At 37.4% G+C, this 24,589-nt stretch overlaps 1 protein-coding gene across 2 annotated transcripts; it reads left to right on the top strand.

The window, feature by feature from the left end:
- The first annotated feature begins 354 nt into the window (after nucleotides 1–354).
- Nucleotides 355–24,589, top strand: LOC134680157 (protein argonaute-2). 2 transcript variants are annotated; one of them, XM_063539223.1, is made up of 15 exons: nucleotides 355–514; nucleotides 675–1,012; nucleotides 1,110–1,310; nucleotides 1,895–2,138; nucleotides 2,653–2,875; nucleotides 3,460–3,705; nucleotides 4,464–4,629; nucleotides 5,713–5,834; nucleotides 6,457–6,641; nucleotides 9,734–9,900; nucleotides 13,385–13,533; nucleotides 14,465–14,642; nucleotides 15,530–15,721; nucleotides 16,097–16,285; nucleotides 16,972–24,589. In XM_063539223.1, exons 1-15 carry the CDS (start codon nucleotides 496–498, stop codon nucleotides 17,089–17,091), a joined length of 2,739 nt encoding a protein of 912 aa, XP_063395293.1. In that variant the 5' UTR covers nucleotides 355–495; the 3' UTR covers nucleotides 17,092–24,589. The 2 variants fall into 2 exon arrangements, with proteins under 2 accessions (XP_063395293.1, XP_063395292.1); XM_063539222.1 differs by having other exon boundaries at nucleotides 13,385–13,560.

The following is a 24,589-nucleotide window of genomic DNA, read 5'->3' as shown; positions in this document are numbered from 1 at the left end:
CTAATTGACGAAATCCCTGATTTAAAAAAATAATAACATTGCGAAAGTGCCCTCAAAAATAATTATTAATATTACCAAAATTATCGTTAAACATTTAAAAAGATATGTTTCAATTAATTAGTACTATTTTAATAGCTATTTGGAAATCAAAACCGTATGTAATTAGATGTTATTGATATGAACATGTATCTCCGTAAACGCCAACTCTTTCACACGACCGGATTTTGGACCGGATCGACCGGACCGCTGGTCATAATGTCAAAAATAATCGATAGAAATCTAAATTGTTTCGTATACAGGTACCTTAACATCGAGCATCAAAGACAATGCAAGACATTTGCTCTATGGTCGAGTAATTGTCAAATCAACGCAGAGACGTCAATTTGTAGCAGACATTATCCACATCGTTAATTGATCACATTATAGCAAATTCAGCACGAGGAGCTTGTATATTTGTTCATTTTACACTTTTCGTTAATTTAATCAGTAAACAAGATGTACCCCGTTGGTCAACGTTAGTATACACATGTTTAAGTGATCGTTTCTTAAGCTTGTAACGAAGCACGTCCTTTGTTTGATTGCCCTAAATATTACCATTATGTAGCATAAACCTTTGCATATTATAATTGTGTATCTTTGGTGAATGGTGTTCAAATTTGAATTATTTGGTGTAGCTCCAGCGGGGGAAACGAGTGGTGGTGCAGTGGGTGTGTCGGGAGGGGTGAGCACGGCGGCGGGGACGACGGGCACGGCGCCCGGGGCCGCCAGCACGGCGGCCACCACGGGCACGCCGGGCGCCGCCGTGGCGCCGGGCGCGGGCACCATGGCGCTCGTGTCGCCCGTGGCCGCGCCGCCGCCCGACCTGCCCGTGCTCACATGCCCGCGGCGTCCCAATCTCGGCCACGAGGGGAGGCCCATCATGCTTAGAGCAAATCACTTTCAAATATCCATGCCGAGAGGATATGTGCATCACTATGATGTTAATATACAACCAGATAAGTGTCCACGAAAGGTAATATATCAGCCAATTCAATGATTTCTGATATCTTGAGATTAATTGAAATATTATGTAAACAATGTTGTAATCAAAACAAAATGTGTTCTTTTAGGTGAATAGAGAAATTGTAGAGACTATGGTTCATTGTTATAATAAGATATTTGGTGCCCTCAAACCAGTGTTCGATGGCAGGAATAACCTGTACACAAGAGATCCTCTGCCGATTGGCAATGACAGAGTAGAACTGGAAGTCATCTTGCCTGGAGAAGGCAAGGACAGAGTTTTTCGTGTGACAATCAAATGGGTAGCTCAGGTAATTGTCATTTCATATATTACTTTTATTTCTGATTGGTATATTTATTTTATCCATGATTGTTAATCTTCTAATGATTTTCTGATAATAGAATTGCAAATAATGAATTTTTTTTTTCAATAAGTTGGTAATGAAAACATGCATACTTTATCTATCCTAATATGTTAACCTAGTTGCTAAATTCTTGTTCCTTGTTGTTGAATGATGTGAGCTGCTACATGAGTTCAGTGTGATGATATAAGTTAATAATGTCACTATTAGAGAGTGTGGAGATCTGATTGAGACATATAAAATACTAACCCAACACTATGACCTCAAAGATTTCCATAAGATGCTAGAACGCAATAATAACAACCGTCTGAGAGGTCATCAGTATAAGCTAGTGTCTCGCAGGTCCTACAATAATCCTCATAGACACTTCTTTAGCAACATGTAGTATCGGCCCAAAGTGTCAATGAGTTTAAGAATAAACTAGATAAGCACAACGCAACTCTGGATACAGGCATTATCAGTTATTTCAAGTGCCTGCCTGCTTCACAAATAATAAATAATAATAAATAAATAAATAATATTATTTATTTCAGGTTTCATTGTTTGCATTAGAAGAGGCTTTAGAAGGTCGAACAAGACAGATACCATATGATGCCATTTTAGCATTGGATGTAGTAATGAGGCACCTGCCGTCAATGATGTACACCCCAGTCGGGCGCTCATTCTTTTCATCTCCAGAAGGCTATTATCATCCTCTGGGTGGTGGCCGAGAAGTCTGGTTTGGTTTCCATCAGTCAGTGAGACCAAGCCAATGGAAAATGATGCTTAATATTGATGGTGAGAAACTTGGCTAATATTTTGTTTATGAACTACATATTTATTACTTTTGTTTATCAACTAATATTTTGTAATACTTCACATCTTAGAACTTTAGTGATAGGTTATTCAAATGGCCAGTGGCGGATTTGCCCTAAGGCACAGTAGGCCCGGGCCTAGGTTGGCAAGATATTTAGGCGCGGCAAATTGTGACAAAAAATTCGCTGATGGTAACAAGAAATAACTCAAAATGTAGTCAATATTATGGGTGCCTTGAAAGGGGCGGCTACAGGGCCTGGGGCCTAGGGCGGCAGACTGCAAATCCGCCACTGCAAATGGCTATATGTTTTAATTCATGATTCTGAACTAATCTACAAATACAAATTTTTATAGCAAATGTTTTAGCTAAATAAGCCTAATAAGGCAACGTTGCACCACTTTCCTTACCAAACAAACAACAGAAAAAAAAATTGTTGAGCCATTAAAGTTTAGTAGTTAAGTAATAAATGAACTATAATTGAATATTTGTTTTCAGTATCTGCCACTGCATTTTACAAGGCCCAGCCTGTCATAGAGTTTATGTGTGAAGTATTAGACATTCGAGATATTAATGACCAAAGAAAACCATTGACTGATTCACAAAGAGTGAAATTCACAAAAGAAATAAAGGGTTTGAAAATCGAGATCACTCACTGTGGCACCATGAAGAGGAAATACCGCGTATGCAATGTAACGCGGCGGCCCGCACAAATGCAATCGTAAGTATATATCAAGCTTTTCCTCACAGTTTTATCACCAAAAATGTGGCATTTTTCTGTCCTATAGAATAAATAACGAAATATATTGATTATGTTTATAGTTTCTCTGATAAGAATCTGTACCCTCTGTAGCAATAATAGTTGCAGCTATTATCCTGGAGTGTCTTGACTAGTTAATTACTATAATGACTCTAATGAGCTTAGTAAAATAAGCATATGATGGACAATTATAAATAAATAATTATTTTTACATTATTTTAATTTTTTGATTAATGATGACACTATCATATGATAATTGTCACTGGTATGCTATATGGCTCCACTGTAACATAAACTTGTTGGTATTTAATTAAGCTGAAATAAATATCAGTGACTTACAATCAAACTCTGTGAAGTTTAAATAAATTTTATTTTTAACTTATTGCTTTATCTATGAGGAATATACTATTATTTATATAATATTTATTTTTAGCAATATTTATTGGGGTTTGCATATCGCATCTATCTATGTGCTCTTACATTTATTTTGCTTTTATTTACTTGTAATCTAGATTTAAATTTCTTCGTTCTCCTCATTTTCACAGATTCCCATTGCAACTAGAGAATGGACAAACAGTTGAATGTACAGTCGCGAAATATTTCCTAGACAAATACAAAATGAAGTTAAGATATCCACATTTACCCTGCCTGCAAGTCGGACAGGAGCACAAACACACATACTTGCCCCTGGAGGTGTGCAACATTGTCCCCGGACAGAGATGTATCAAGAAACTGACGGACATGCAGACATCTACCATGATCAAAGCCACGGCCCGCTCGGCACCCGATAGGTATGTTTTGAGGAAATTTTTGGCATTGTTAAGGAAAAGATTAAAAGGAAATTAACATTATTACTATTGATAACATTACCAGGAAATAAAACTGTTGCGAAATTTACAAACACTTTAACAATTATGTTTTTATGTAAATTAATGAATATCCTCGTCAAGTTTTAAACCTGTGATTTCAGGAATAGCTTAGTTAGATCACTCATAAGTATTATCTAAAAATAGCCGGCGCCTTCGCTGGAATCAATGGGTATGCAGCATAAATATCAGAAATAAGAAATTCATCAGAACATATTTGGCTAAAATGATACTTAAATTCGCCAAAACTGTTGCACTGAGTGCAAAAAAATGCGTACCTATTTCAAAAAGCGCTCTATTAACTTCGTATATACGCTATCATTTTCTACCTTGTGCATACCAATTACGGATTTTGTACACAAATTACATACATAATAAAATATTACATATACAAAATTCCATACATATACTCGTCCAAAGACTTCGCATCATGGAAGACATCTTAGAAAGCGGTTTATGTATAATATGTGGGGATCACGCGTTGTAAACCCTTTAGTCCGTATAGCGGCAACATACTTGCCATCATACTTAAAACAAAAACGTATCTCTACATTATGAATTACGGTTCGATATCGAATGACTAGAAAGGAATGTCAAATGGGTAAAGGGTTAAGTTATAAGCTCCAGAGGTTAGTCGATTCGATAGTTGTTTAAACTAAATGGAATTCTTTACACGTATACAGGGAGCGTGAAATCAACAACTTAGTGCGGCGCGCGAACTTCAACACGGACCTGTACGTGAAGGAGTTCGGGCTGACCATCTCCAACAACATGATGGAGGTGCGCGGGCGCGTGCTGCCGCCGCCCAAGCTGCAGTACGGCGGCCGCGTCTCGTCGCTCGGCGGACAGGTGCGTGCGACACTGTAAAGTTAGCAGCAGTATTTGCTAAGCGGGCGAGGTGTTTAAAATTACATGGACACGCTCTTATTCTCTTAACAGTAAAGTCGCGTCAAGCTCACTTTGAACACCTCGCCCGCTCAGCAACTTCTGCTGCTGACTGTACTGTTCGACTGTGTTGGTTAAAACCAATGTACGGCGGTCGGCGTCATCGTCGAGCGTGCAAGCAGTAGTGCAGCGTTTCCCCAGGGTGAGGCGTTACTGTACTACAGAGATAGGGAAAGGAGATGAACACTTAGCATGTACAGTCGCCATCAGATATATCGGAGCGGCCAAGGTGTTCACAATATCTGAACACGCACTCTAACGCCCTGACAATAGAGGCGTGTTCAGATATTTGTGAGCGCCTTAACCGCTGCGATATATCTGATGGCGACTGTACAGGACATAGTCAAATGAGCACCTGCATGTGTATTTTTAAATACTTTGTTGCTTAGTAACTTTTTTGCTGACATTACCGCTTATTTGAGATATTGATTTCATGATTATCTTTGACTCGGAAACGTGACTATGCCATAGGTATTTACATGGTGTCTGGTGCCAGCGATCGACAACGACCAATCCGATATAGGAGCATTCCACGAGACTGTCGCTTACATAACGCATTTCTTCTAATACTTCTGGAAATGCTGAGTAAGCGATATTGGGTCAGGTAATATTTCATGACTTGGCTAACAAATTGGCAGTATATTCTCGAGATTCACGTATTTTATTGAGGTAGCTGCCATACAAGGCAAAAGCGTTATGTAAGCGACAGTCTCGTGGAATGCCCCTATACGACAATGACAGAATTATGTCTAGCCACATGTGCCGCCAGAATTACAGCAAAGAAATTTTTAATCTAGTTGTATTTTGAATTGGGTTTAATTTCATTTGTTCGAAAAATTAAACAACTATAATTATCAGCATTAATTTAGTAAACAGATTTGAGTTGTAGGTCGAAGGATAATCGATAGAATTTTTCTAGGGTTTTCTTTTCCTTTAATTTAAATGTTCATGTTGGCTAACTGGTGTGCGTTCGTTCCTGTTTAGCAGGCGCTGCCCAACCAGGGCGTGTGGGACATGCGCGGCAAGCAGTTCTTCATGGGCGTGGAGATCCGCGTGTGGGCTATCGCCTGCTTCGCGCCGCAGCGGACCGTGCGCGAGGACGCGCTCAAGTACGTATTACGATTGTGTTATGTACGATTCACATTGATCGGGACGGTCTAAACTTGGTCGTTCGATGTGTACCTACTCAACATAAAAGTATACATATGTGACTTTGTCTTTGAAAAGGGACCTTATTGTCGATGGCGCTTATACCATTATTAACGATGCTCCGATATAAATAAATACAATGCCGCGGCGTAAGCGCTTTCTGTATAGATACAGAAAGCGAAGTATCTCATCTCATGAGTCATCTCGTTTTGATTTTTGGAGTTTTTTGATTGTAGAACTCATTAATCATACCTCCGTGGTACGTACTGAGCACTTTTAATCTCTTAAGTTAAACACATCTTTTTAACCTTTTGAACACCAAACGGCGCATCCATTTGCCGTGCCCCTGACGCCACGGGGATAAAATTTAGTTATGTGAATAAATAATGCCAACCTAAAAGTGAGGTGTTTTTCAGTTGATTTTCATCAAAAAACGATCGACGTCATATGCCGTCTTTGGCGTCGTCACGATTTTGCGTTGACGTCAATTGCCGTCTGTGGCGTTCAAAATGTTAAATCCTCACCCGATTCCGACCGCTCTCCTATTTCCAACACCATTCAATTAACAAATTATTCGTTCAGAAACTTCACCCAGCAACTGCAAAAGATCTCAAACGACGCGGGCATGCCGATCATCGGGCAGCCGTGCTTCTGCAAGTACGCGACGGGGCCCGACCAGGTGGAGCCCATGTTCAAATACCTCAAGTCCACGTTCGTGCAGCTGCAGCTTGTGGTCGTCGTGCTGCCCGGGAAGACGCCCGTTTACGGTACAACACATTCTTACATCATCCCTTCACAATACCATAGGTCTCCAAACTTTTTTACCCGAGGGCCGAATTGCGCCTCAGAAACTTTCGCGCGGGCCACCGTCGGTTGGGTCGGGTGTCTGGCTGGGTGTTAGGAACAGTTCCACTCTCCAATGAATGCTGAACCCCTGGAGCCTGGCTCCCACGGGCCGGACAGTGGGCACTCGCTTTACGTGTCGGCGGGCTGGATTGGACGCGTCACGGGCCGGATTTGGCCCGCGGGCCGGGGCTTGGAGACCCCTGCCATAGAGAAAAAAAAACATAGCGCTCACTCCAGCATACATCAGTTTTAGTACCAAAGCGACTATTATTTTCGTAGTCGACATCTAGCGGAATTATCGGTACTGCTACTGCGACTGCGAAAATAATAGTCGTTTTGGTATCAAAAGTAATGAATGTATGGAGTGAGCACTCTATTCTTACAATATTTGTCTATACCTATGTGCGCAACACAACTGACCGAGACTTCTTGTTAAAAGAGATATACTTAATTTTAAAAACATTAGACCTATATAACGCCAAATGGGTTAATGCACTTATCATTGTATATCTGGAGAAAAATGGGGCAAGAAACTTTTTTGCACCACCTTTTGCTCAAATCCACTTGCCTCAAGACTACACGCCTTTTTGGCATTTTATTCTCAACAAAATAAGACGAAAAAAACAATTGAGAGCATTTTAGTCGCCTTTTACCATAAGCAGGTGAAAAGGCCAAATAAATAACATACAGGAATTTTGTATTTGCTGATAACTTTCTCTTCTTCATATAGTAATGACCTTAATAGATAAGAAATAATTATTTACTAGAGTTATATCGACCGAGATATGAACCGTAATAACCTTTTGTATTGATTTCGAGCTCCCGATATTACGTACAAAAGGTAATCACGGTTCATATCCCGGTCAATATAAGTCTTTCAAATTCAAATTTTCAAAATTCAAATTTTTCAAATTCAAAATATACTTTATTCCTGTAGGCCTAGCAACAAGCTCTTATGAATTGTAATTAATCTTAATCTAATTATCAGAGCAATTTATTAATGTTAATATTATTCCATAATAACATTAGATTATTATACAGATCAAATTTAACACTAAGAATTTCACAATAGGATCGTCAAACATTTAAAAACAATTGTATAAAAAATACTAGTCTAGAATTTCTAGAATAAAATCTTCTTGTCAAAAAAAAAAACAACAAAACAAGTAGATAGTATTACATCGGAATATCCATTTCCTCATCAGTAATCAAATATACCTAACTAGCTGTTGCCCGCGACTTCGTCCGCGTGGAATCTTATCTTCAACATCTTTAGTACCTATAATTTTCATATCCAAGCAATGTTGAAATTAAGTACTTTCCTTTTTTAGCAAGCTGTATGAAGTTGCTGAAATTACTTTTCTTGTATTCTCATAATAGGTACCTATGCCCTTATGCAAAGATTCAAGTTCCGCACTCACAAAATATCTGATCTCCATACAAACTTTCAACCCTTTTCTCACCACCTTGGGGGATAACATTCAAAAATGCTTGAATTAGTTTTCATGTTTTTTTTAATTTAATACCTTTTTTGCAAAAAGCTCAAGTTCATAGCATAAAATTAAATTTACACCCCAAGACGAACTTTCATCTCCTTTTTAACCCCCTTAGGAGTTGAATTTCCAAAAACGTTGCAATTACTTCTTTTCGTAATCGGCTATTATGTCTTTCTAAGAAGTTTCAAAGCATTTGTAATGGATTCTAACTTTCAATCCCTTTTTAACCCTGTTAGGGGATGAATTTTACAAAACGCTGAAATTACTTCTCTTGTCTTCTAATAATATCCCTAAATACAAAGATTCAAGTCCCACACTCGAAAAAATGTTTGATATCCATACAAACTATTAACCCCTTTTTCACCACCTTAATGGATGAATTTTCAAAAACGCTGAAATTAGTTTTCTTGTATTTTAATAATATATCTTTTAACGAAGTTTCAAATTCCTAGCTCAAAAGAAAACTTTAACCCCATACAAACTTTCATCCCCTTTTTAACCCTGTTAGGGGATGAATTTTACAAAACGCTGAAATTACTTTTATTTTCCTCTAATAATATCCCCAAATACAAAGATTTAAGTCCCGTGCTCGAAAAAATTTTTGATATCCATACAAACTTTCAACCCCTTTTTCACCACCTTGGGGGATGAATTTTCTAAAACGCTGAAATTAGTTTTCTTGTATTTGAATTTGATACTTTTTAACAAAGTTTCAAGTTCCTAGCTTAAAATAAAATTTGCACCCGAAGACGAACTTTCATCCCCTTTTTAACCCCCTTAGGGGTTGAATTTCCAAAAACGTTGCAATCACTATTTTTGTAATCGGCTAATATGCCTTTCTACGAAGTTTCAAAGCATTTGTAATGGATTAAAAATTTCAACCCCTTTTTAACCCTGTTAGGGGATGAATTTTACAAAACGCTGAAATTACTTTTCCTGTCTTCTAATAATATCCCTAAATACAAAGATTCAAGTCCACCATTTGAAATTTTTTTTTATATCCATACAAACTTTCAACCCCTTTTTCACTACCTTAGGGGATGAATTTTCAAAAACGCTGAAATTAGTTTTCTTATATTTTAATAATATATCTTTTTACGAAGTTTCAAATTCCTAGCTTAAAAGAAAACTTTAACCCCATACAAACTTTCATCCCCTTTTTAACCCCCTTAGGGGTTGAATTTCTCAAAATCGCTTCTTATCTCTTGTACACTTTATAAATGCAATCTGGTGTGCAAATTTCAACTTTCTGGCTTTTGTAGTTTCGCCTCTGCGTTGATGAATCAGTCAGTCAGGACACTTGCATTTATATATATAGATAAATAAATAATCATTTCGAATAACAATTAATCTCACGTTGTATTATCATTCATGTAGTATTGTGTGGTATAATAAGCTTTAGAAATAAGTTTACGCTTTACATAATACTTAAATTTATTAATAGAGTCTAATGAAACTAACAGGGAATCATTCAAATCTGTAATTGTTTTCATTAATAAACAAATTCATGTCCATAGCGGAAGTAAAGCGTGTCGGCGACACAGTGCTCGGCATGGCGACTCAGTGCGTGCAGGCCAAGAACGTGAACAAGACGTCGCCGCAGACCCTCAGCAACCTCTGCCTCAAGATCAACGTCAAGCTGGGCGGCATCAACTCCATCCTAGTGCCGTCGCTGCGCCCTAAGGTAACGGGCTATTACCGTCATACCGTCTATACTGCAAAACGTAATTCAAGACCAAAAAAAAAGTAAGAACGGTTGCCACTTTTTTACTAGCGCGTCTTGTATTTATGTACAAATAATTAAATAAAAGTACTTTTTTAATTAGTAAGAGTAAAATTACTAATGAATAAATTATTTTAGCGTGATTATTTATCAAAAGGAATTTACTATTTTACAAACAAATTATTGCAGTGGCAACATTGTCTTACTTTTTTTTGGTCATGAATTACGTTTTGCAGTATAATAACTAGAATAAATATATTATGAACATAGAAGTTTATAGTTCGTTTTTTTAGCATTGGAAATAAGGTAAACAATGTTGATGTGTCTTTTTATTGAAAAACACGTTTTAAAAATAAGTCACGGCAAATATGTAACAATTATAAATCTAATACCTACGATAATTTATATTCTTCTGCTTTCATAAGTAATAGTTAATGATTTTTAAAAAGCGTTTTTCAATTAAAAGATATATCAAGATCGCTTACCTTCTTTGTAATGCTAAAATAAATGAGGTGGTTAACTTGACCTCGTTTATGCCGTTTCTGCCTCCATCGCAGTTTATATTTCGCAACCAGTTGAAATATATTTATTTATTTCTTGGCAGACAAAAAAAGGTTTTATCATACTACAGTCGCTTGCCATAAAAAAAATCTGGATACTTAACCAAACTAAGAAAAACATTTTAATTGATGAATAGGCTATTAAAAGAACGTCACGATTTCCTCTAATCTAATTTCCTTTCGTACTCACACTGCGATATAACGCAATGGACTTTATCTAAGAGGAAAGTTAAAGTCAGTTAATATTTGCACACGACCTTGAACCTTTCATAATAAATCCGTACACGGCGAGAACTTGATAACTCGAGATATTCTACCGAAGAAATTTGAACTTAAAAGTAAATTGCATAAGGTTCAAATTTCTTCTATTTTTTCCCGAGAGATATCAACTTCTTCCCGCCGTGTACGGAAATATAGATTGCACGGACTTTATTTTACCACAAGTACGTTCGCTTCAAGTTTGCTGTTCCCTTCCGGCCGGATTCCCCGCTCCACCCCCTCTGACGCCTTATCCACCCGTCTACCACAGCTGTAAAGTCGACGTCAAAATATTTATTTATTTAAACTTTATTGCACAAAACATAAAAATAATGTACAAATGGCGAACTTAATAAATATGTTTACACTTTTCGCCTTATTACAAAGGAGTAAGGTGCAAAAGTGTTAATATATCTTTGACGTAGACAGTACAACTAATTTTATTAAATTTTACTTACATTTAATACAATCACAAATATTATGGAAATGAAAAACATTAAAAAATAAGCTACGTTAACTACGTGCGAAATATTTTTTGTCGACAGTACTATTTTCGTACCTGTGACGAATATTATTTAACGGTCGCCGACGGCCAACTTGAAACGAACGGGTTATTACCCGTCCCATTATTACAGCCCTCTGGACTCGCCACTGCGAGAGTGAAATTCTGTGTTAGAGCTAGAACCAGGCGTGGCTCACTCCGCGATTTCGTCGCTTTGCTACAGGTAGCTAAAACTCCATCCGTTCGACCCCAATTTTGGAGTTTGCCATAAGCCGCGCGTGGCGCTGTCTCCACCTAGCGGCCATATCTGTGCTGATCGTGACAGACGCGTTTTGTTACAGAGTGAGTCTTCTGTACCTAGTACTATTATTTATTCTGTGCTAGAACTGCGAACGCAGAGTGCGTGCATGTGGAACTATGGAATAATAGATCACAACACACGTCAATAAATTGATCTGATAACGAGCTTAAGATAATATATTATGTAAAACGTTCATAAGTGGTTGTTGCTAGGCATACATGAATAAAGTATACACGGTGTAACATGAGAAAACCGAATAATTTTAACAGCGTATTCCTGATCATATTTAGAGACAAAAATGTCCTATAAACTTTTTTGCGATTCGCCTAGTTTCAGACAGCCCATCGACACTCCATACTTTGATAAATTATGAAAGCCCTTGTTACCAACATTGAGGCATAGAAATAATCTTATCGAATTAAAATGACTGCTGTTGCATTTTGGTGGCACATACCATACTTGTTTTTAACATAGACGTATTATACTTACTTTTCTTTAGGTTGGTATGATTGGTAGTAAAACGTCAAACGTCATTTGAATTGTCGTGAACGTGGAAATACGTGGTTATTTTTTATTGTAATTGGTAAAATAACTTTAGCTGTTATTTAAATGGGGGCCAAATCTTTAAGGAAATGTGAAGTTTGTAGTGGGTGTGTAAGAAGACTAACTACTGACGCATTTTTGGCCAAATTTCCAACTTGATCCGAACAGGTCGGTAAACTGATGTTTGTATGCAATATTTTCATTTTTTACTTTGAGTCGTTAACAGTTACTAATTTAATTAGTTTTAGTCATGTACAATCCATGATTAAAACGAAAATATTTTGTGAATAAAGTATTTTTAAGTAAAAAACTAAGTAACCTATGACACGAATAGTGTACGACCAATTTTATCGATAATCTCTTTATTTCAGATGTCGATTATGGGCAAAGCTGAGGAAAAGGAAATGAGGATTTGGCGTATTTATTTACCTATTCAAAAGCTGAATGGAAACAAGTTCATTTGTGGAAATCATTCTCCATCCAGTGCCTTCAATAAAAAGGGACCAGATTAAAAAAGAATGCGCGCGAATTCAGCATATTGTAATATGCCTACTTGAATAATAAACTATGTTATTTTTATCATGTAAAATAAAATTGTTTATATATATATAATGTTCTTTTATTTTATTAATAGGTAGTACAGTAGGTAAATACAGCAGCACGTATCGCACATTTATCGATATCGATAAACAGTAGGTACTGGAAGTGTCGAGCCCTAGCGTTGTTTTTTTTTGTGTTGGTAGTATTGTGTGGTTTTTCTTTTTTTAACAATGATGGCCTGGATGCGAGATCTTTAAGCCTGTATTTGGTGTGTTGGGATATGTACGTTCATAATTCGGTTCGAGGATTGTTCGAGAGTGCCGACTCTTAAAACGTAGTGATTATATGCTCTTTGGTTTCAGAGATAATATTAATTTAAAAAAAAAACAAGTTTTTATTGTTACCTAGTGTAAAAGGCCTTTTTGATGGTGATGTTGCTGCTATGGGACGTAGTCTAAATATCCTTATTGATAGATGTCAAAAAGTGACAAGTAACACTTTGCAAAAAGTAGGTATTACGAAAAAAAAATGTAAAAATCAATTTTAAGTGACAAGTTTACCAATAACATTTATTTTTTATGTACAAATACATTAAAAAAATTTAAAAAACATACCAAAAAATTTTTTTTTGCGAAATTGGCCTAAACTCATATTACTATTTTTCCTTCCTTTGACCTCAGAAATGCGTGGTTAAAGTTATTCGGTTTCCTCATGTTACACCGTGTATTTGACTTTGTGTAGGTATTCAACGAGCCGGTGATCTTCCTGGGCGTGGACGTGACGCACCCGCCGGCGGGCGACAACAAGAAGCCCTCGATCGCGGCGGTGGTCGGCAGCATGGACGCGCACCCCTCGCGGTACGCCGCCACGGTGCGCGTGCAGCAACACAGGTCATTCAATTACGAAGATCGGGAATCGTAAGCTTAAACCCCGGGCCTGGCCGGCTAACGCGTTAACCCGCCAAGCCCGGGTTTTTTCGCTTATGGCTTTTGATGGACTATTATGTATATTTCACACGGTACCGATGAGCGGAACGCTTGTGGCTTTTTAAAATTTTATTACGATTGTAGTTACATTGGTTTTTAAATTCGCCTCGCTTTATCTGGTTTAACCGGAACACGAAGTCCTTTCTTTCTTAGATTAGTTAATATTTTGTTCATTTTATTTTATACAGAATTTATACTGTCAGAAAAATGCATGCTATATAAAAGTACTGCTATATTTAAGACAATTATCTCAAGATTATTCCAATTACAAACTTTTACTGCTTTGAATAAAATTATGCTCCTGTTTGACCTTTCAAATACCACCGAGTTACCGAGTTAGACCAAGCTTGGCAGCGATTTTGATAGCCCAGATTATGCAAGTGTTTGAAGTGTTATTTTAAATGTTAAACTTCTTTGAAATTATGACGTTTAAATAACACTTGCACAGTCACTTTTTTGCAAATAAATTATTGTTTGTTTTGCTTGGTCTATCTCTAGCAACAGTAACAAAATAAAAAATATACTAGATATTGAATTGGTTTGGTTTTGGTATATTTTTATTAAACTAAAACAACCCGTTCAAAATGAGTACAATGAAAAAATATCTCACAAGAAAAAGATTTACCTAATTAAAACAGAAAGAATCGACTTTATCACAATTTGACCGATAGAAAATTATTGGCATTTAAAATTCGCGACAAAATCGGAATTATTACCATTCATCAGTATTTATCATCAATATATATCATTACTTATCATAATCGAATTCGCTTGCCATCAGCTGTTGTAGTACTCCTCCCGTGTACGACTTATGCATGTCAAGGTCAAATTGCAGACAAGAGATAGTTCACGAGATGAGCAGCATGGTGCAGGAGCTGTTGATCATGTTCTACAAAAGCACGGGCGGTTTCAAGCCGCACCGCATCATCATGTACCGCGACGGCATCTCCGAGGGGCAGTTCATACACGTGCTGCAGCACGAGCTGACCGCAGTGCGCGAGGCGTGCATTAAGGTGGGTGTTGTAGGTCGAGATGACGTCGCAGACAGCTGGAGCAGCATGGTGCAGGAGCTGTTGATCATGTTCTACAAGAGCACGGGCGGTTTCAAGCCGCACCGCATCATCATGTACCGCGACGGCATCTCCGAGGGGCAGTTCATACACGTGCTGCAGCACGAGTCGAGGTCACGTCACAGACAGCTGGAGCAGCTTGGTGCAGGAGCTGATCATGTTCTACAATCTCAATCAATATTACAGTGGACATTTACTGGATCTGGCCAAAGCGTTTGATTACAGGTGAGCTCAGGATATTATTTAACAAACTTGAAAGCCGACAGGTGATTTGAAAAAAATATAATGGGCTGGTTCAGAAGCCATCTTACAGAACCTAAAACTTTTGGTGATAGATGAGATGGACGTAAGTAAGTAACTCTACCAGTACATTTTAGGGTTCCGCAGGGCAGTTTATTGGGCCCACTTCTTTTTAATATGTTCTTATATACATTCATGAAGGTGAACATAGGTGCTATGGCATCTCCTGGGAGCAGATATTAGGTTCTGCAGCAAAATAAGAGACGTCCCAATCAAGATAAAAATTAACGCGTAACGACAATCCACGACTGGCATGAAGGCGGAGATCACTAGCTATACGAGTAGCTCAAGGCAGAGAAGGTGCGCCGGTAAAAAATCGAAATATCGGATAGGGACTGCACTCAACATTCTCCTGCATTCATTTATTAAGTTTTTTTGTTATAGTTGATCAAGTAATCAGTATCTGTCTAGAGTCGAGAGAGTCAAGCCACAAACATAAAATTTTTAAATAGCTTCGCTAGTTGGTTGCCCCACTCTCACTGATCGAACTCTCTAAAAGCAATTCCACTTAAATATTTGTCTATGCGCAGCTGGAGGCGGAATACAAGCCGGGCATCACATTCATCGTGGTCCAGAAGCGGCATCACACGCGGCTGTTCTGCGCCGACAAGAAGGAGCAGTCCGGCAAGTCGGGCAACATCCCCGCAGGCACCACCGTCGACCTCGGCATCACGCACCCCACCGAGTTCGACTTCTATCTCTGCTCGCACCAGGGCATTCAGGTACGAGGTCAACGGCCGGGCAAGGCGGGCAATATCCCCGCCACAACTTTAACAAGACCTATTAAATGCAACAGTTTTAAAAGATCAATTGAAGCTCTTTTGTTCATGTGTAAAAGTTACTATGGACAGCTAATTTGCTTAACAAAAACAATGCTGGCAATACTAAAGAACGCCATGGTTTGAACACGGGCTTGTCGAATGTGGGAGCATGCACACCTAATCTACGCTGCGGGTTGTGGAGATGAAAAGATTCACTCATCCTTGCACTCCATCGAACTTCAAATTTGAGTTTGCTTTACAATTCCTACGATATTCGTGGGTTTATAGAAACCCACACTATTATCCGATGTTAATTTATTTGGTTTGGTTGTACAGGGCACGTCGCGGCCGTCCCACTACCACGTGCTGTGGGACGACAACCACTTCGGGTCGGACGAGCTGCAGTGCCTGACGTACCAGCTGTGCCACACGTACGTGCGCTGCACGCGCTCCGTGTCCATCCCCGCGCCCGCCTACTACGCGCACCTCGTCGCCTTCCGCGCCCGCTACCATCTCGTCGAGAAGGTAGGATTACCAGAGAACGTGTAATGTACGTACTCTCTCTGACTGAAGGAAGTACTCGTACTAGTAAAATTCATGTCATTATTTATGCTGCTGCACGAGTGACGTCGTTAAGCACAAGCTTAATTATTTAGGCCTGGTTTTAGAGAAAACGCAGACAGAGCCGTCAGTAATTCGCAAACTTAACGTTATGTACGGGATACGTATGGTAAGGTAACCAAAACGAACTACGACTCTTCTCTTTCCGCACAGACCATAATATTGCACATTAAGATACATATGTTTTAATTACATGATTTTGTTTTAGCGCTGTTTACTCAGCTTTGGAAGCTTTTTGGATCCGATTCAGTAGCATTAATGGAGTAGTCAACTCTGTGGTACTTTTAATGACAAATTTTTACAAGTGTACATAAAAAAATAATATGTAATTAAATTGCAATATTTTTGCATGGAGTAGTGAGGTGAAAGCGAATGCCTAGGTAGGGTTTTTATTGCCTCTTTAGTAACATTCTTGACCAATGGCAGTGGCGTTAGATGTGATATCGGCACTGATTGGTTCCTGATGATATAACTTGTGCCATAAGTTGCGGTATGTACGGTGTCTCACATGACTTAAAATTTTTGGATTTATAAATTACACGCCGCGGTCTAAAAACCTATGAATAACAAGTCTGTTTTGTTTATTACAGGAGCACGACTCGGGAGAAGGGTCGCACCAGTCCGCCTGCAGCGAGGACCGCACGCCCGGCGCCATGGCGCGCGCCATCACCGTGCACGCCGTCACCAAGAAGGTCATGTACTTCGCCTAGGCACGCCCCGCACCCCGCCACGGCCTGCATACTAGGGTTAAGGTGAGGTGGGCCCAGGCCTATAGCGACACTTACACTGATGACATTCATTTAAAGTCAAATGGAAAAATGTATAGGCTCACCTCGCATTAAGGCGGAAACCCGCTGCGGCGTACGCTATGCACAGTAGATGAAGTACGGGTCGGACCCGCGATGTTCCGAACGCGCGTATGACAGTGCGCCGCTGTGGGCTCGAGTGCCAGTCGAGCTCCTCGATTAAGTTGCTTTAATATGACCAATCAGCGAATCGAAAAGTGACAAAAATATAATATATCGACCCGTAATATTTTTCGGCAGATTTGGACGCGATTTATTTATAATTAGATTACGTGAAATGTCGAAAGAAATATTATGTACTTTATGGGAGTTATAAGGCATACATAAGGGTCACGTGACGTGAGGCTACACTCAAGAGCAATGAAAACGGGGCACATTGTAGAGAATTTCCATAGAGAATGTTCCCTTTTCATTGTTCTTCATTATATTAGTGTGCCCTTCTCAACGTAAAGCCAACTATGATGTTGCTAAACATAAATAAGGTCTTAATGTAAATGCTGAAGTAGACACCCTAGGTTATATTAAATAGATTATATAATGGTGAGCTGGATGTGGTCGTACAATCGACGTCAAACATGTTTACTCTTTTGCATCTTTTTTTTTTCAGATCAAGTGACAAGCATAAATCACTTATTACTAAAAAAATATTAAACAAAAATCAATCTTATTTCAGTTCTAATGTGGTTCACTATAGCTATGACCTTGTGATGGTAATTAATGTAATTATAGACCGACCGCTTAACTGAGTCCTCGCCTGCGCGGTACGGGGGCGACGAGGAGGGACATATTTTGGCATAAATGTTTGGCGTCGACCGTACAGTAGCCATCAGATATATCGGAGCGCCCAAGGCGCTCACAAATATCTGAACACGCCTCTATTGTCAGGGCGTTAGAGTGCTTGTTCAGATATTGTGAACACCTTGGCCGCTCCGATATATCTGATGGCGACTGTACACGTGCAGTGGCTAGCAGTGCAATGTTAACTGGTCGAGGTGTGATCCAGGATCCAGGCAGCCGGTGCCCATATCAGCTATTTTTGTACATTTATTGGTTTATCCACAAATCGTTTCTCTTTGCAGTTATTGTGTGCCTTTAAGAACGGTGTAACTAGATAATTTTAATCAGCCTTAATGTAACCAAACAACTATATGTGTCGTATCACTTTCAATGGAATCAGTACTCTAAGTAATAATAATATAAGTAATGTGTTATGTTTCAATATTAGAAATTTCACTGTGAATTTGGGTGACGTGGTTTAATACTAAGCACCCAGAATTAATGGCCATTTGAAGGTCATTTTGACCTTAGATGCTCAATAGTGAAATCCTTAACAAGGCAATTCTCGAGTTCAGTGTGAACTGTTTTCAGTCAATAAGTATTAGTATTATTGTCGGGTATAGAGGCAGGCGTGTAAGTTTACGCGCGCTACTTGCGTTTCATATGTATCTGCTGTATACAAAGTAATAAGCCTTATTTAGATATTGATCACCCCTTTTAATTGGTCACAAATTCATTTTATCTGAATCTCGGTTCATTCTTAAAGCAATTCTCCCTTCTCCCCTCCGAATCTGCCTCTTTTTTGTAAGATCGAATGGGAAAGAGACCCATTCCTTTTATTTTTGGTCAAAATAATATCTATGTTACCATGATATCTTACTACACTTGTAGTAAAATACAATTGTTGCTGAAAATATGGCAGTTAACATATATACATGTCATCATGTTTTTAAGTTTTTTGCATATTATTGCAGCTGTTATCAATAGTATGCTCTGGCTTACGTTTATTCGATCTCAATCTCCCACGCAATAGTGTCGCGCTGTCCAAATAAAGTAAGTTAAATCGTATCCAAGTATACACGGTGTAACATGAGGAAACCGAATAATTTTAACAGCGTATTCCTGATCATATTTAGAGACAAAAATGTCCTGTAAACTTTTTTGAAATTCGCCTAGTTTCTGAGATATTATTAATTTAAAAAAAAACAAGTTTTTTTGTTACATAGTGTAAAAGGCCTTTTTGATGGTGATGTTGCTACTATGGGATGTAGTCTAAATATCCTTATTGATAGATGTCAAAAAGTGACAAGTAACACTTTGCAAAAAATAGGTTTTACGAAAAAAAAATGTAAAATTCAATTTTAAGAGACAAGTTTACCAATAACATTTATTTTTTATGTACAAATACATTCAAAAAATTAAAAAAAAAAAAAAACAATAAAAAATTTTTTTTGGCGAAATTGACCTAAACTCATATAACTCATATTACATTTTTTACTTCTTTTGACCTCAGAAATGCGTGGTTAAAATTATTCGGTTTCCTCATGTTACACCGTGTATTTCCAAAAAAGTTATATCGAATCATAAGTTCTACTCATTGCGAGCCTCTTTCTATTTTATTTAGTCTTAAGTAGCAAACTATGTTGTGGAAATGGCATCTCGCGTTATTTTTATATGACGTTTAAACAAGTTCTTCGCTTGTTTTGTGACTGCAGCAATATCGGTGACGATACGCGAACGTGTCAGGGCTGTTTCACATATATTGCCCTGCAATAATCGTATCGAAGGCCTATATAATATGTCGTGACTACTTTGAAAAAACCTCGTATCTTGTTCTGCCAATCAAAAGAAAAATGTAGTAACTATGTATGGGATGCATACAGAATTACTGCGTTTTAACTTCGAGTAGCAGTGCGAGATACGAGGTTTTTTTTAAGTAGTTTCGATCTATGGAATATTATGTGGGTTCAGTTCAGACATCCTATCGGCTATTGTGGAACCGCGCCTACATTATCGTCGCTGGATGTTATAATTGCTAGCATTTTACGATTGTTTTTCATGGGAAAGCTGCTGTGCTATTCTTGTTACTTAAATGCCTGCCAAATGTCTAGTGTAGGGGTATTTGCACTCTCGATTCAATATTCATCAATTAGAAATATTATAATAAGTTATTATAAATTTAATTATGAATCTAAACAAGGGAAATAATCATTATTAGACGTAAGTGCACTTCAAACTGCGTTAAAAGACCTTTACTTGTATCGTGCCGCAATCGCTGTCAAATATTATTCTTAATAGATAATGAACTATTTTCGAAAGTTGTAATAAGAATCATATAATAACGCTAATAAAAAATGGGGTCTCTTTGTTTGACATGAAGTTTGAAGTCATGACTAATGTATTGTTTGTCATATTATTATTAGTCCTAAAACTGAAACCGTGAACGTTTCAGGATTTTCGTAAGGTGATCCTATAGATGGGTTGGGGTAGGTTTGTTTTATGGCCATCCTGAAAAGTTACGCGTTTCTGAACCAAACAAATTATGACTAACGAAAATGCGGACAAACAGTACATTATGACTTATAACTTTTTGGGAAACAATAGAGACCCTAATAAACCATCTGAGGGTAACTCGTTTAAGGTATAGTGTAAGAATGTTTTAACTTATCAGATCATTGTACCCGTCGTTTTGAGCTTCGAGTTAATATAAACATTAGATTAAGATTATTAATTTTAAAATGTCGGCCGAACTAATTTTAATTATGACAATGATTGAAATATTATTGCTTTAAGTTAACATATCCAGTTTTATCAAACGAGCATTGATAGAATCACTACTTAAATCTGGCTCAAGATGCCCTCTTTTTATTTTACTATTAGGATTTAGCAATATTGTTAATTATTCTACGAAGTGTAGTTTATATACGCGATGAAAGTTCTTTAACCAAAAACTTGATGTTGAATTAGGTACTTACCTAAATATTTAAAAGCAGACCGCGAGGAGCTGAGTTTTATTATTTAAGTATGTTAGCAGTAGGCGCTCGAACATCTATATTATACACGTAAATGTTAAGATATAGCTCCCAACAAAACCGCAATCCCCCTCGAGGCCAAAAAATAAGGTTGTTATACCGCCTTTTTAGTTATAAGCTTTTTTCTATCTTATTTTTATTTTGCGGATATCTAATATCGATCATAGTAACTTATGGCTCTTAAATGTATTTGAACTCTTAAAAGGATTTTAGGAATCAGGTTATCTTATAGATACCGATTTTTTTTGCATATATTCTGTCGAGATCCTTTAGAAAATTTCTTGCAATTGTGTAATTTATACTCAATCAATATCCATTGCTAATATCGCAGAATAACTAATAGTACTACCGTACTAATATAACAGTTTAATTTCATGATTTTTTTTTCCATTTCGTTTAAATAAATTGATTTAAGGTATTCCGATAGGAATCCTGTAGACTTTTTAAGAGGCACGCGAGTAAGTTGCGGGCCTTCACACGTTTAGGATGTATACTTTAAATTTCTGGTTTAAAAGTCTCCGATAAATTATGACTTAGTAATTACAGTTACACTGAAGAGTAGGAGAGATAACATGGGATGTATCTTATCTCTCTCACTCTTCCTGTAAATATCTTCCTAAAAGAAAATTAGTAACCTTCCTAGTACTTACACAAATGTTTTATATACCTATCGCGTCGAATGATGGTCCATATGACAGTTCCTTCGAGTCTCTTTTGGGTGAACTAAATTAATAAAATAATAGAAGATATATATCTTACCGTATTTTTATTATTTAAATGTTAACATATCTAAATAATTTAATGTGCTAAACTAAACTTTAAAAAACCGGGCAAGTGCGAGTCGGACTCGCGCACGAAGGGTTCCGTACCACAATGCAAAAAAAAAAAAAAAGCAAAAAAAAACGGTCATCCATCCAAGTACTGACCACTCCCGACGTTGCTAACTTTGGTCAAAAATCACGTTTGTTGTATGGGAGCCCCATTTAAATCTTTATTTATTTATTTTATTCTGTTTTTAGTATTTGTTGTTATAGCGGCAACAGAAATACATCATCTGTGAAAATTTCAACTGTCTAGCTATCACGGTTCGTGAGATACAGCCTGGTGACAGACGGACGGACGGACGGACGGACAGCGAAGTCTTAGTAATAGGGTCCCGTTTTACCCTTTGGGTACGGAACCCTAAAAAATGACTACAAATATATTACGCGACATTCGACGCGAGCGGTACATAGAATTTTTTTATAAAATTCTCGCATTAAATTTAGTTCTATTATCGCCAAAAGTAACAAAAATTAAATTTACCACCTATTTACTTGTGCTTGAAGCATAAGGACCCTTCTGGAATGGAAAACAATTAATACTTTTCCCGACCACTAGCAAATAAAACGAAATTTGTTTCTACCTATAAAAGAAACCTAGTATTTTTGAGTAAGTACTTGGTATTTGTCTTTCCGTGTAAATTAATACCTAAATATGATTTCATAATTGCTGTGAATGAATTTGTCAGATCTTTTGGGTAACAACCTGATATAATTATTTACAAAAATATTGAGCGCTCGCAACTGTTTTCGCATATGTTGCTATTTTTATATTATATGACTAAGATTATGTTATATGTATTTGACACACCATATCTAATACTGGACCTACATGTTTCTGACACGAATGTTTTCCATGTATAGTCCACATAGTACCTAAAGTGTTATCTTTTATCTTAGATTAGTCTTCAGATTTCTTCGTGCAGGGTAATTTCATGGAGTTATGGTTAGCTGTGGCGAATATTGTAATAGTAGCGCTCAATCCGCGTACAAAGATCGTCCTTTATATTTAACATGTTTAAGCCGGTATCTTTGTCGAGTTTAGTCAATTCAAGGTAAAATCGTCGTATTTCCATTTTATTAGGCTAAGTCTAGATATTAATTGTCTACATACATCAATCACACACTCTTGCTTTTTTCTCATAAGTCCTATTGTTATATATACCTAAAGTGGCATCAATTATTTTTCCGCCTGATTGTTAACTAAATTTGGAACCTGAATGTTAATGCACACAATGGGGTTGGCAACTGTCAAAGGTTTGCATAGATGGCGCCATCATAGCTTGCCCCTTTTTCTATAAGATGTGGCTTAAAGGGCTGGCATCCAGGGCATTAAAAAAAAATTGACACAATTCTGGGGATTGACAGGGCAACCTATGCTGGCGCCATCTGCTAAATACTTTGACCGGCCAACCCCATTAAGTCCACTGTTTTGTAATTAAATGTTACATATTGACTCAACATTCAATTTAGGTATGATAAAATTGATAAAGCATTTGCCCACTTGTTAGCAACAGAGTACTACTCGTAACGTAGAACGACTAAATTGCCTTAGTTGAAGTATTTAAAAAAACTTAGCAATAGTAAAATCCGAGCGTCTCATTAATTGCCTTAGAATGATATCCTATATAGGTACCTATACATATAATCCATGGAATAATGTAAACTAAAATGCTAATACACATGTTTATTAGGCCTTTAAGATACGGGATTAAAACAATGTAGAATGCAACGATAACTCCAAAAATAATGTAAATGTATGTAGTCGTAGTCTGCACTTTCTGCCTTTCTTTATTGGTAAACCACTGTTTAAATTAAATGTTATTTTCCATTTGAATAATTCTGCCATCAGAAAATGTTAGCCGATCTGATTCCGCATTTTTCACACTTGGGCTTTGTTCTAGCAGGATGCTCCATATGATGATATAGAAAAAATATCGCGCGTAGTTGTATTAGCTTCAAGTCCTTGATTCTGTTATTTTATATTTTTACAATATTTTTTTTTTAAACTTCTGTTTGTTCACTCTGATTATAAATACCACTACTACCACTGTAGGTAAACAATAAGCATAGAGTAGATTCGCGGTTTTAAAGTAGGTACGATTCCCACCGAACGGGCGGAGTCGGCGTCGCATGTCACATTTGTACGACCGCGATCCGGTCGGCTCCTCGCGGACGCGACCGGCTCCGGACGGACTCCATCGCTTCTGCCATACATAATGTATGGTTTAGTCACATTAAAAATGCGCTCCGGCGCGGCCCGACTCCAGCCGGTCGGTGGAAATCCTACATAAAAGGGTCAATGTAGGATGGCAGAGTTATTCTTATTTCTTATTATTTTGAATGGAGGCAATTTTCTTCTTACATACAAAGAAACTTACCAAGGACTATTATTTCTTTTAATTAATATTAAATGTGACAAAACTAAAAACCCTTTCACTGGATCAAAGTAAAGTAGTTAATATTAATATATGTAGTATTTATATTTTTACAGATTCTGGTTTATATAGATAAGAAAGTGGACAGGATTTAGTAGCATAAAACGTGTAATGTAAACCTTGTATTGTATAATGACAGTGCAAAACAATCTCCGGTAAAAAATGCAATAAATAAGTGAATCAAAAGTATCTACTTTATTAGTCATAATTATGAATGTCATATATTGATCGTATTTCTGTGGATGTAATTATAACATTAACGTAGCAGTAATGTAATAATACAGTTAATGAATTGCGAGATATGTGTATGGGTTGTAATACAATCTGTTTATTA

The sequence above is a fragment of the Cydia fagiglandana genome, chromosome 3, assembly GCF_963556715.1.
Source record: "Cydia fagiglandana chromosome 3, ilCydFagi1.1, whole genome shotgun sequence".
Classification (NCBI taxonomy): domain Eukaryota; kingdom Metazoa; phylum Arthropoda; class Insecta; order Lepidoptera; family Tortricidae; genus Cydia; species Cydia fagiglandana.
This window is presented reverse-complemented; position numbering and strand designations above follow the sequence as displayed.

Bases quoted from the DNA above. Each gene is read 5' to 3' on its own strand.
- LOC134680157 (XM_063539222.1), top strand. The intron at 1,013-1,109 runs GTAATATATCAG...GTGTTCTTTTAG, and splicing joins CAGATAAGTGTCCACGAAAG to GTGAATAGAGAAATTGTAGA. The intron at 9,901-13,384 runs GTAACGGGCTAT...GACTTTGTGTAG, and splicing joins TGCCGTCGCTGCGCCCTAAG to GTATTCAACGAGCCGGTGAT.